The sequence below is a fragment of the Fundulus heteroclitus genome, chromosome 20 (assembly GCF_011125445.2).
Source record: "Fundulus heteroclitus isolate FHET01 chromosome 20, MU-UCD_Fhet_4.1, whole genome shotgun sequence".
In the NCBI taxonomy this organism is placed as follows: Eukaryota; Metazoa; Chordata; class Actinopteri; order Cyprinodontiformes; family Fundulidae; genus Fundulus; species Fundulus heteroclitus.
This window is the reverse complement of record NC_046380.1, coordinates 10,261,525-10,275,722: the sequence shown is the minus strand read 5'-3', so window position 1 is coordinate 10,275,722 and position 14,198 is coordinate 10,261,525. Positions and strand designations below refer to the sequence as shown.

Sequence of the window (14,198 nt, the reverse complement as noted above, 5' to 3'; positions counted from 1 at the left end):
TATTAGGAATAGTGTTTAAGTTTTGGGTTTATGTTTCAGGAAGGTTTAAAAACGGCTCACATACAGGAGGACTCCACTTTTTATAGACTATGAGATGAGTTGTTACATTATCTATCCTAGCTGGCAAAGGTATCTAAAAGTTTTATACACTGCAAAAAACGGAACTAAAAATAAGTTAAATGTTCTTAAAATGAGTGTATTTGTCCTTGATTTGAGCAGGTAAATAAGATGATTTGCCAATAGAATAAGATTTTTGCACTTAAAATAGGAACAATTCATCTCCATCATCTTATTTCAAGTGCAGGATGTCTAATTATCTTATTTTAGGGATCAAAGTACTTATTCCATTGGCAGATAATCTTATTTACCTGCTCAAATCAAGGATAAATACATTAACTTTAAGAACATTTTACTTATTTTTAGAAGCGTTTTTGCAGTGTAAAATTAGTTGTTCAAACTACATGTCACATTAATACCATGTATAAACAGATGTATAGACGTGAGGCACAGCAAAGCAAAAGGGTACAACCATTGTTGCTGGGAGTTGAACCTTTTCGGTGCACAGATTCTAAACACTATCATCTGACATGACTCGGCTTTCTGCATGACTAAAATCTGTTTGATATGAAAACACATCCATCATGTCAGGTGATGCTGGGGGCTCTGTTCTTTCGCTGCGTTTGTTGCACTTTGTTAGGAGTGGAAATATTAGTTTGCTAGTCAGCATTAGGCATGCTGTTTGTCCCCCCCCCCTCCACGCCCCCTGCTGACACAGACAGCAGTGCTGTTTTCATGTTAACAGTCAGGAGGGAGAAATAGGCCACAGCATAAACAACCACGCCTCCATCTTCTAATGGATGACATGACACTCGTTCAAAATGTGACACAGCATGAACCGTGACGCACCAAATTTAGCAACTTAACGAATCGAGAATCAAGCGTTTCTAGACGTTTTAATGAGCGGGTAATAAAACACATTAGGTATAAATATTTATATGATCGAAATTTAAATAAAACGCTATATATCTTTTGTTTTGTATTGCAAGAAAAATGTTCTGATGAGGTACTGTATCACAGCTCTGAGTCTAAACATTTTATTCTCTACTTCCAGTAACAAGGGCAAACAACCAATGAAAAAATATGTATAAAAACAAACGTTTGAGCGTTCAATGTTTTCTGTAAGTTTATTCACCTGACAGAAAATGTTTCCGTCAGACTTCTGGTTCAAGTCTGTGTTTATACTGTAAACACAGTATCAGCAAGTTTTTTTTTTTTTACAGGAGATACATAGAGATTGAAGTGAACTACAATTCCCGCCGCTACATTTCTTTATCTTGCAACTATCAAAAGTTGGTGGATTTTTAAACTAAAGTGTAGTCCAGGAAAAATGAGGAATAAAGCCTTTAGGGGAAAGACTGGTGCTGAGAAAGTGTCTATCATGTAATAACCCGGAGCCCAATATTGTCTCAGATTTATTTCTTTTAAAATATGTGCATAGATGCCTCTGCTGGATTGTAGCCTACAGGCATGTTTTCTGGAACGTTGTTGGAAAATATCAGGATGCCCTGAAGAAAGCATCAAAAGAAGGAGAGTTTCCCAGTGTCATTTGAGGAAGGTAATAAGATCCCAAATTTTAAATTTTAGTAGAAAAAAACAGATGCTCAAATTTAAGATATAAAAAAGGTACACATTTTGTAGAGGCATGTCATGTATCTTTCTGCATTTTTGCTTGATTACAGCCTGCTTGTCGTTAAATTGGAAAGGAAAAATCTAGCCGTGATCAAATGCAATCCATTATTGATGGGCACAGAACAAACAGCTTTATGTTGAATCTGTAGAAACCATAACATACTAACGGTACATGTACAATTCCTATAATTTTACACATAATTGCTATATATCATATTTCAAATAAAAGTATAGATTCTGCTAGCTCAGTCATTCCAAAACATGTTTGCTCTACAGCACAACATTGATAGAAGACATAAAATGTCTTAATAGCAAACTCAAGAGCTTTAGCAATGCAGTGCCAATTTACATTTATCCCACTTGACATCCCAGAGTGAAATTGGGCTGATCACACAGAATGCTAAGTCACTAAAGTAAAGTACATGAGGGGGAATGATGGTATTGGGCTGCAGCAGTGCAAAAGGTGTTGGGGAGATGGAATTTCTTAGTGCCAGAATAAATGTGTCTGGAAATTCAAAATGCTCTCTGCTGAGATGACTCGTAGCCTCCAGGAGCTTCACTAAACATAGCAGGTTCAGTCATCTCTGGTCCAAAAAAAGCACACTGCTTAAATCAAAAAGATCTCTGGGAAGAAAGTTAAAAATAAGTGCTTTACCCATGCATGTTGCCTGATTTGAGAATGCTTTTTGTTAAGGAAAAGGAAGAGCAACAAATCCCCAAATTAACTGTTATTCTTAAAGTCTTTAATGGGATTTTGATGGTGTGTTATAATTGTACTGTCCTGCTCATGCTCAACACATCCTCTGCCTTTGCTAAAGTCAACCATCTGATATGGTAAATGGTAAATGGTAAATGGACTGAACTTATGCAGCACTTTTCCAGTCATACTGACCACTCAAAGCGTTGTTTCTGATCACAATCAACAGGCTGAGGACTGACTGGTGTGTTTGGCTTGGCCTTAAAATGCTTTCCTGTTTTTAAGCTGTCACACATTACAAGTCATAATATTCTTCACCATGCGGTACCTCGAGTTTCATTATTGGGGCTTTATTGTTTATAAATCCCAGAATGGCTTAGCACCAAAGTACTGATATCAAGCTGTTAGACCACTCTGGATGTTTGGTTGAGGTCTATTCTGCATCACCAGAATCAGAACCAAAAATGGAAATCAGCATTCACTGTTTATGCTCCACTAACCTGGAAAAAAGTCCCAGAAAAATGGAAAAATGCTGAAACTCTGATTTCCTTTATATCAAGGCTAAAAACTCATTTGTTTAGTATTAAGTAAAACACTAATTTAAGTCGGTAGTCCAGATTTTCTTTCCTTTCCTTTATCGTACCACTGCAATGTGCTTTTTTATTTTATTTTTTTGTCTCATGTTTTCACCATGTAAAACATTTTGAATAGTCTTATTGCTGAAATGTGCTGTACAATTAAACCTTGATGTTCACAGTACCTTTTGGGCCCATTTTGTGCACTTTTACAGACATTTCTTTACGATGACAATGCCCCGTTACACATTTCTTTTAAACCCCATCATGCCTTTGGGCTGTATGTCTTCCACAAGTGTTTCCAAAAAAATCCATCTTTTCAGCCATCCAAAAAAGTTAGAGGACTGAAATCCTCCATCCTGTGTGGGCTCCAGACAACATTATTCCTGTGGTTTCGGAAACCTAATCTGTCAGTCACCTATGCTAAATTTACAATCAGGAATGTTGGGGTATATTTTGATCAAAGTCTCACATTAGATATAGATCTGTGGGTTTCTACCTCCCTATAACTGTATGAAAGGAAAGTAATATAGCCAAAAGCTAGGACATTAGGAATTCAAACATGTTTCCGTACTTGTCCTTGCTACAGTTTCAAAGCTCTTCATAAAGACGGTCTTTTTTTTTTTTTGTAATGGTAAATACAGAGGCTGTTATCTTATTATATACATAACCTGAATATATTCACAAGAAGATTCATGAGAGCATTATCTCCTTTTTTCTCAGAGTGTCCTTTGTTAAAAAAAAAAGATAAGAGCGAAGCCTATGAAAAGCTTTTCTGAAAGATTTTCAGAACTTACCGAGCTGTTATCTTGGCCACCACCATTTCCCCCTCATTTTTTAAGCCTAAAAAAAGAGCTGCACAAAGCAAAGAAGAGTAACCTTTGCTCTTTTCAATCTGTACATTTCTACAATGTGTCTTCTGTTCCCCACAAAAGCACAACACGCAGCCCTCCACCCTCCCCTAATTGTGCAAGCGCCTGGTGGCTTTGCCTCAGAAGCATCAGAAACATGATTTAAAAAATGTCCAACGTCAAATTGTTGTCTTGCTTTATTTCTATTTGAATTTAGTGCTAAACCTTAATGTCAAGAACTCACTGTTTCGGCAAAGACACAAAGGTCATCAGATAAAGCTGTGAAATAAATCACAAAAGAACAGAGATACAGAAAAGATGCAGCTATAAGAAGTGCCCTTCCACTATCACACCAGCCTCCTCAACACAATCATAGCGTGTTGCTAACACCTGTCAGGGTAACTGTAATAGAACAGTGGATACGTCCTCATCCTATGATCTTTCACATGGTTGAATCCCTTTTGTCTTGAGGCTGAAAGCTGACTCAACTCACTAGAACAAAGCCTTTGAAAACACAGGCTTTGCTGACCGGCTCGTTATTTGTTATTTTTTTCTCTCTCTCTCCAAATTTAATTTTAGAATCACAACCCTGACATAATTTAGGAAAGGTTTCCCCCCTCCTTTATCCTCCCATTCATTTGTGCCAATATGTCCTATGAAGAACAGCTAAAAATCACCTAAACGTATTTTGATTAAGGATTTGGAGTGTGTTTTTTTTTATTTTTCAAATGTGAAAGGGTGACACAACACACAGCTGCAGTCATTTATTGTGTTTTTAGTTTATTGCTGTTTGTCTCTTGCCTTGAAAGCGTTAAAATAATACATACAAGCTAGGGCTGGATGATATGGCCAAAAGTTATATCACAATATATTTCTTAATTTCAGTCGATGTCAATGTAATTACGATACTGACATAAACAAACTGATAACCTCAGAAAGACCGCCGAGAAGGCCCACAACAGATGCCTGTACAAATGTATGACTATCATGTTGTGATGTTTATAAAACTCCTCCAATATAACATTTTAGAAAAGTTTTGTTAAAAAAAAACACATAAAACTTCATAAAACCTGGAATGTCAGTCGGTGACAAATGTCGTAATCATAGACTGCATTGTATATTGAAATATCAGAAATGTCATATCACCATTGATATTGATATTGAATCATTGTCCACCCTTAATACAAGCCCAACACCTTTGTGTGGAAATTTGATCACTCTTATCAGAAACCACAGATCTCCTTGAATAAAAATTAAATCATAAATTGACTGATCGGTCTTTACTTTAATTCATTTATTCATTTTCAATGTGTTCTTTCAGATGTATGAAGCAATTCAAGCGGATTTTAACAGTTAGATGCATTTTTACAGTACAAATATGTTGGAATGATCAGAAACCGTGCATGAATTAGTCTAGGCTCAAGCCTATATTTAACGGGAAAAAGCTAAACCCCAAAGTTACCGACTAATGTGGAAAAAGTGTCACATCATTAGGGACCAACAGGGTGCCAACTGAGAATTAAGTGCTCAGTCCCAAATCTGAGACTTTCCAGCTCAACATGGACACGCCCAGGACTTTTGTAGAGAAACGATTTATGGCCAGGTAAAAAAAAAAAAAGCCAAATGGTCAAAGTGACAAAAATGTTTAGTGAGCACTGCTAAGAACAGTGCGCCAACTCTCAAGCATGGTGCTGCTTAGAGCTGCAACGATCCCTCAGATTATTACATTTTAAAAAATCCTTGACGCAAAATCTCTTGCACTGATCGTTTATTTAATTTACTTCTTACAGTTCGACTGCCTAATTATTATTTTCTTTCCCAGGCGATCATGTTCCTAATGGTTTCAATATCTTCTGTTTACACCAACTTGTGTGTAAACAGAAGATATTGTTTTTTTTTTCTGCAAGCTGATAAATAATGTTTATTTAACATATTTGAGCCTGTATGTATCAATTTGGCCCTGCACCATACTTAAATGAACTGAAACGTGTGCATCCAATTTTTGTTTTGAAAAAAAAAAAACATATATTATTAGTCCTCTCTGAAAATGAATGGCTCAAATAAATCATTTGAAAGTCCCAAAATAATGCCATTCAGGTCTACTGAGTGTTGGTAAACTTCTGATCAGAACCATAGCTTATTAACCATGCTAACATCTTCTTTTGTTCTTCACACAACCCTTGCTCTGAAGTTTGTGTTCAACTAAAAGTGTCTTAAGTCAACAACCAGACTGGCAGATATAGGATGCAATTTCCAGTTATTATTTTGTACATCCGTTCTCCTTGCTTCAAACGCAACATGTGAACAGCTTTATCTTCTGACAGCAATTAGAATTCAATTTCACACGGAAATAACCCTGCCACCAAATAACGTCTTCAAAGACAGTGCCTGAAACAAATGTTATGCTCCAAGCTGGAGCTCAATCCATTTCTGGCTGACAGTTATTTCCCTTTTATTCATTAAGCAATAATTTCCTCAGAGGGACTCGTTTTCAGCAACGCGGCTTTTAGCAGCAGGGGCAAATTCTCTTAAATTCGGAAGCAAAATAACTCACCAGGATATATTAAAACGCAAAGTGGACAAAGTCATTTGTTTATTTTTCATGCAACAAACATGCTAATTCATTCCTGACAGGTGCCTACACTTAAATGATCAAGCCCTGATGTTTTATATCTCCTGCATTTGTGTAAACAACACAACATATTTTTAAACTCTACCCATCTACTTAGGGAAAATGTAATAACTCAAGAGAAAAAAAGTCATATTTGATTGAAGTATAACTGTTTTTTGTTTTTTTTCAAAATCCTGAATAATTCACCAAGAAAATTGGCTGTTGACTGAAATCAGACCTCTTTCACCTTAATATGCCCTGACTGGTGGCTGGCTGGTTTGAAATGTAAAAATCAGGCATTTTTCCGGTCCCAATGACAACAACATTATTCGGTGTGAAACCCTCACTTCAAGAGGAAGAATTCACACTCAACAATTTTGTTTTAAATAAACCTTGAGGAAGCGTTGCAAGACCCTATTTCAAAAAATAAAAATAAAAATGTATGTGTCAATTTTTCAAGACATGTCTACAGTTTATTCTGGGTGCGAGAGAGAGCACAACTTTCAGAAGATAACAGTAAGGCTGAACGTATTAAATCAAAGTTGCTTTGCTTAATCCGCTTGAGCATTCAACCTGTCTGTCGTAGAGCATGCTGGAAATGTTGGGAGCCCTTTGGAAAGAGTTCAGATAAAGATCCACACTCTCTAGTTAATCCCCATAGAGACCTTTGTTTTGGAAATGTTAGCTAAACTAACATTGCTAATTGCTAACAAGAGATGAGGAAGTCGGTGTAAAATGTCAACTCTGATGCTAAAACTCTGTTGTACAGTGGCTGCTCTGCCACACACACACACACACACACACACACACACACACACACACACACACACACACACACACACACACACACACACACACACACACACACACACACACACACACACACACACACTCTCTCTCTATTGGCTGGAGTAAAACACATAATATATTTAGCTTTGCAGATATATTAGTAACATGCTGACCGGTGGAAGAAAAGACTGCAACTCTAACACCTATTAATGCTTCCAATATTGAAAGCGATTCAACATCCAGAACTACAGCCACTGATTGAAAGTTTTAGTGGAGAGAAGTTATTTTCTCTCTCTGTTTTTGTTTTGTTTTGTTTTCAATCCTTGCAAAGACCCTTCTGCTTTTATCCACCAGCTCCAGTCAGGTGACCTTTCAGTGTAACCTCTGCTCCAAAAACGTCAAACTGATTCTCATGGCTGTTTTCCTCACATCCTATAAGATCTCAATATTTGTTGCCAACATTAGTAATAGTATATTTAATATTATTTAAATATAAACTGCTTGTAAGGCAAATTACTTGTCTCAAAGAATCTTTCTCAGACTCCCACAAAGCAGTAGCATAAATATAGAAGTATTATAACTAAAACCTGAGGGCTGTGTTTTTTTATTCAATGACGTAAACTCAGCAGGTCAAGATCCCCTCTAATATCATGTCTTGTTGATTAGAAATTAAATTGCCATCCCTTGTAGTTAAAACTGGCCGCAGTGACCAAGAAAACGTCCCTCCTAATGAGGTATCCAAAGAATTCCCATCAGTTCTCCCATTGTCGAAGTTGGACATAAATAAACTTGTCTAATTAGTTAAGCATTTCTGCAATCTTTCTGTATGAATTGTTAAAGCTGGTAATTACAAGGATCCGGCGCTGACTGTGAATGACCTTGTTATCTGACTCTGCGGTTGCTCAGCAGGTGCAGAACAGCTCCCAGAGCAGTCGTCTCACACCTTCTCCTCAGTTCTCCTGAGATCGCAATCAGACACAACAGGCTCTCCGTTGCGTCACGCACCAGTGCCGTTACAGAGCAAGGCAAACGGTTAAAAAGAATCCCAAATCAAATGGCCATTACACAGATAAGCGCTTTATTATCTTACCCTCCATAAGCTCCAAACGTAAAGCTCCTTTTCCTCTGAGACATTCTGCTGAGCAGCTGATGAGGCTCCTCGGAGCTTTGCAAGATATCAGTGAAGATCAGCCGGCAGAGCTACGGACAGACAGTCATACCTGTTTGTTTCTCACTGTTTACTGTCATTTCCCAACACCTCCCCCCTCCCTCCTTGATTCAACCCTTATTATGTGGGTGTGTTTTTTTTTCTCTAAGTGTGTTTTGTGTGAGCGTCTTTGCCAACTCACCCTCTTTAACTCTAAGTAGTTGCCAGGTCTGGCCAACTAAAGACGTGACTAGAGTGACTGTCATGTTGTGTTACTGTCTAGAAATAAAAAAAAAAAAATGATATTTTGAAATCGATTTGACTATTTACAATTTTATTTCTGTCAGCAAGAGGGTGCGAGACTCCAAAATTTATATTTCCTCTGCTTTTAATTTTTATTGAGCAAATAATTTTAAGAAATAGTGACTAACGTAACAATTGAGAGGGACACATTTTTTTTGCTCATTTTTAGAGAAAAGTGTGTTTTTTCCCATTGTAATGCATTGACATGTGACCATAAATATTACTTTGAGAATAAAGAAAAACTTAAAATAATTTAATAAATAAAATATGAACCAATACTTTTTGTACACCATTTTACTTTAGTTTTTGGGGAGAGACGTCAGCTCAGGAGTCTGAGTTTAACCGATTGCATCACAACCTGCAGGTCTCTGCACATTTTACACTGGCTTGACCAGTTGAGCTACCCAGCACTCCTCTTTTTCTGTGTCCCGTCTGGCAATGAGGGAATAAGAATTGTTGTCTTGATGCCAAAAAGAGCCCAACAGATTTTACTTTCACAAGTGGAGCCTTACTGCTTTCGACATAGTGCTCCGTTTGATTTATATATGCAAGAAGCTTTATTAGATTTTATACTGAGACTATTTCATGTTCAATGGATACTGAAACGAGAAGGTAAAAGAGGCAAATTGCCAAAAGGCTGAAAAGGTGAAAGAGAAATAGGAGAGGAGAAAGAAAAAGCACTCCTCTATCTGACTTTTTCCAATCATTGCAAATTTCTATGGCAAAAAAAAAAAAAAAAAAATTAAAGTCAAACCTTTTTAGGCCTAAAACTATGGTATTGCAGAGGTGGCAGCATAGATGTTTAGTATTTTTGATGAAAAATGCTTATTCATGCAGAGCACTAATTAACTTTAGATTAATTATTAATTTAAATTCACCTGCATATTTTTCTAGGTATTTTGATGAGATTTTGAGTTGTGTTAGTCACATCTTGATTGATTATGTTTCTATAAGTAGGTTCCTGTCTTGGCGCCAGTATTTATCAGTTCATTACGCTCGCAGGACGTTTTCTGTTCAGTTATGAGCTTTTCTCTGTAAAAAATTTCATTTCCTGTACATTCTGTTTTTCTTACCAGACTAATTGCTGTTAATTTTGTTCCCTATTATGTCCCTAGTCTGGATCTCCTATGACTAAACCAATTCAACGTCTTGCATATTTTTTGTAAGCGCTTTAAACCATTGTCTTACACATACCTGAGACAGCCCAGATGCCAGTAGCTGATATAGAATATCAGATAAAGAACAGGCTGCTTGTTATGGTTCCCTTGACAATGAAGGATTATGTATCTGAATAACTCAGTGGCCTTCATACTATGATACAGGATGTTTCTGTGAACACATCTTTTAGCATTTGAATGCATAAATGGAGAGAATCATAATATTTATACTCTGTTATCACAACACTTCTCAAATCCTGGTTTTCTGACTTGTAACTAAAACACACTCAACTCAGGGGTGAGGGTATTCCCATATCTGACTTCTGAGGTAAATCAGAATTTGAATTGTTAGTCAGCCATGATTGTGCACAATTAAGGAATTTGACTTTGGTTACAGCATTAAATCAAGCGCAACGGGGAGTTTTTCTTTTCGCTGTCGGTTCAACCTTGCTCAATATGAAGGATTGCTGCAAAGCCATGGACAATTCAGACGACTCTTCCTGTGGCTCTACGCTTCTCCAGGAGTGAATACTGCTTGTCGGGACTTTGATGCAATCAACTGGTTTCCTTATATAGGAACATTTTTGAACAATCTGCATAATATGATTGAATTTGACTTTGTAAAGTGCCTTGAGATGACATGTTTCATGAATTGGCGCTATATAAATAAAATTGAATTGCATTGAATTGAATTGAACACTAATCCCTCAAATTCAACGGGTTTATTCATTAAGAGTAAGTTTGATTCTCCACCCACATAGTCCCTGTAGAATATGGTATGGATGTTGCCCATTGAGAAATTTAAAAAGAGTCAAGGGAGCTGAAGGTCATATGATTTTCTCAACGGAGGGATAAATCTGGTTGCACAGTTCTAAGACAATTTGGGTATGTGCAGAAGAAGGATGATGGATACATTAGATAAAGGAGTTTGGGTAACGATTAGAGCTGGAGAACCCATTCTTCAGCCAGACACCACATGTTTTAAAAGGTTTATTGACAAGGTGAGTTGTGGTGGCTGGCGAGGCAGGCAGAACCACACTAGACCAGGGGTTGTAGGCGGTGAAAGACCAAACGAGTGATGAAGGCAGGTGCTGACCAGAACATGGGGTACAGACAGAGGAACCACCAGAACGGGCAGAGCAAGCGGCTGGAACTCACAGGGAAACAAAGAAGACTTGTGCAGCACAGAGACACTGGCAGCAAACATCAGTGAAGGCCGAACATGAACAGAAGAGTCCAGCTGGCTGGGCACACAGGAACTGGAAAAGGCAGTGCGGTGCACATGAGGCGAGACATTTTGGCAGTGAATGGATGAATTATATATATATATATATATATATAGGGGAACAGGTGAGCAGAGTTGGCAGGAGTTAGTGCAGCAGGTGGAGCTGAATAGGTGCAGAGGGGTGGCTGGTAGGAGACTGAGCTGATTGGACGATCACTGGTGGCTGATGGCAGAGGGAAGTGCGACCTAATTAGTCCAGAAAAGTCCACACAAAAAAAAAAAAAACAGAAACCTAAATCATGACATGTTGGATATGAAGGACCAGATGATGACCACAGGGATGGTTCATAGATGAAGGATATACAGATGTGCAGCATGACAGGAAGAGATCTAAGGGTTTTGGTGAAATGGAGACATTATGGCTTTGCCTAAAGTGGCTAGTTGAATACTCGAACACAGAATGAGGTAAGTGCAGCAATTTAATACAAAAGTGACATGACAAAATAAAATAAAAAAACTAATACCTGAATAAACTGTTGGAAAATTGAAACAAAAGAAAACATGGGAAAGTGGAAACTAAAAACATATATTAATGATTTTAAAACAGTTAGACTACAAATTTAACCCCTTAAACTAATGATGTTTCAGTCAAAAAGTTAACTAGAACAGTCAAAGGCAATCCTAAACTAATGTGTTTTTTTATATTGATTTAAAAAAAACTCAGGCTTTCAGCACTTTTACAGTTTTCTGGGAAACACCTTGCTCGTCCAAACAGCTGCTTGAAGATGAAGGTAAATTGACCACCTATGTAAGTTTTCTGTCAAAGCTTGAGCTTCATTATGATTAAATGAGACACTTCTTCCCACTTCCCAATTCTCTCTTCCTTATTTGTCCGTTTCATCTCTGTTTCACCTTTATTTCTCACACTTCCTCATCCTTGCTTCTCTTTTCTTTCCTCCCTCTGTCTGCCTTTGGCTACCATCACTGCTGCATGTCTTATTTGCTGTTTATCTCCCTAAATGGATAGTTTTTCTCTCCTTGATGAGGTCTTACATACCCTTCCTTACCTTGTCATCATTGTCCTTTACCCACCTTAACCCCAACACACACACACACACACACACACACACACACACACACACACACACACACACACACACACACACACACACACACACACACACACACACACAGGATGCTTCCCACCACACATCACAGATGATTGCAAATGCAGGGGTGCCCTGACGACTCGCCGTTCAACCTTTTGGGATTCGATTAGGTCTGACTGGACATTGGCAAGGACATGGACTATAAATCAAATCAGGGGCATGAAGGAGAGGTTGAAGGATTGTGCCACTTAAATCCACTGTGTCCCCACCGAGCTCTTTCAGGTGCTTTATGAATTGTTATTGAGACTAACTGTCCTTCAGTGGCACTTGCCAGATAGATATTCCCCTTTAAAATATATATAAAAGTCTAAAATTACCATCTGATTTAAATAAAAGCTTTTTATTTTGGTATGGGCAAGGTCTTAAGCAAATCCAGCTGCTTACATTAAACAAATATTTATTCTGTGTGAAGGTTAAAACCTAAGGGCTGATGTTGCATGTATTCTAGTCTGGATGCAGTAGCCATTTATGATCAGATTAGTCTGTCAGGATTTATTTGTTTTCAATAGATAGTTTTTAGAACACCTGGTTATTCACAGATTACATTTTTATTTTACAAGGTTCAGATGTCATGTCCTTCTGCGTATTAATCATACTGTTTCATTTTTGAATCTACGCTTCTAAAGGAAAGGCTTGGCTGGGTGGCAGGTGCGGAGCTAGTGTCACATTACAGAGGGGGCTGGGATTTGTAGTGTGAGGTCTTTATAGCTTTTTCACTTGTTGACAATTCATATTACGAATCTGGGGTCTCATTTATATATCTTGTGTATGCAAAATGGGGCCTGAAACGTGCGTATGTAAATTTCCACACAAAGGTTGTGATCTAGACAAAAACACTTGACTGGAACATGTGCGGTCCTCGTGGCAACTCTGACCCAGGCATACGCTCATTCTGGAGACGGGGGACATTAGAGACGCAGATGGTAAAGTGGTGAATTGCAGCCAAACTGCAGCAAGATTCCTTTCAAACTTCAATTTATCTCCATATCAGACTTTAATCATAGATTGACTTCGACACAATCTTTCAAAACTGCAGTATTGTTCATGCTTGTGCTGGTGACTCAGAACTATACAAAAGGACCTTTCAAATAAAAAATAAAAATGTCCATAAGCCATCTTACATCTTAAATAAAAGTCTGCGCAACATTTTATCAGGATTTTCTACCATCACATTCCTCTCCCTAATTATCACCAGGGTGACATGTACCAGAGATTAACAGATTAATGCGACAAGTTGTGAAGCCATTACATTATTGCTGTAAACAGTCAAATACACTCATTTTAATGCTGCGTGGTGGATTGGCCAGACTGTATTATGGGAAAACGTGGTTTCAGGGATCAAATATTTCCTGGCCAATATGCCACTTTAGACTCTGAGCATTGTTTTCTACTATAACCTGCAGGGGAGACTGGCTACACTTCCTTCTCAGGTGCTGAAAGGCCGCTCTCCAACTCCCAGAGCGCAGGTGCGCCTACGCTCACACCCATTCAGCTCTCCTGAGAGACAACCACACGTAACGATAAAAAAAATCATAGACGTAACAGGTTTGCTCGTACAGCCTGTGGTATCCGGTCAATAGCAAGCACAACACACCACACAGGAACTGATTTCACTCAGGATCATTCAGATGTCAGACAGAAAATCTTGTAAAACCTCTCAAGATTAAACGTGAGTTCAGAGTAAAACAAACATGGATGACGAGGAAGAATAATGGTAATAAATGACAGTTTATGGACTAATAAAAGTGAAGAAAATAGCCATTTACTCTGTAAAATCAGTTTGAGGGAAGTGAAACTGAAAGGGCAGTTTGGTGTAATTAGTGCATGTCTGTGGGCTGACATGGGCCGACTTGGCATTCACGCTGAAATGCCCGTCTAACTGTCAACAGGCTGTGGGAGAGATGGTAATAAAAGCTTGCCTTCTTGTGATATGCCCAGTTGAAACATTAGATAAATACCAAACTGCTAAATCAAGTTCGGAAATA

General features: G+C 38.0%; 1 protein-coding gene across 6 annotated transcripts in view; it reads right to left on the bottom strand.

Moving 5' to 3' along the window:
• The window catches only part of si:dkey-166d12.2 (rap1 GTPase-activating protein 1), a 127,868-nt gene that overhangs the window by 72,921 nt on the left and 40,749 nt on the right, over positions 1–14,198 (bottom strand). For 5 of the 6 annotated variants that reach the window (XM_036152017.1, XM_036152018.1, XM_036152019.1 and 2 more), the window contains exon 1: positions 8,303–8,361. The exons of the other annotated variant lie outside the window; for it this stretch is intronic. In XM_036152017.1, coding sequence (XP_036007910.1) covers positions 8,303–8,346 — 44 coding nt within the window. In that variant the 5' untranslated portion in view covers positions 8,347–8,361. Of the gene's footprint in view, positions 1–8,302; positions 8,362–14,198 lie in introns of those variants that run through there. 6 annotated transcript variants of the gene reach the window in all.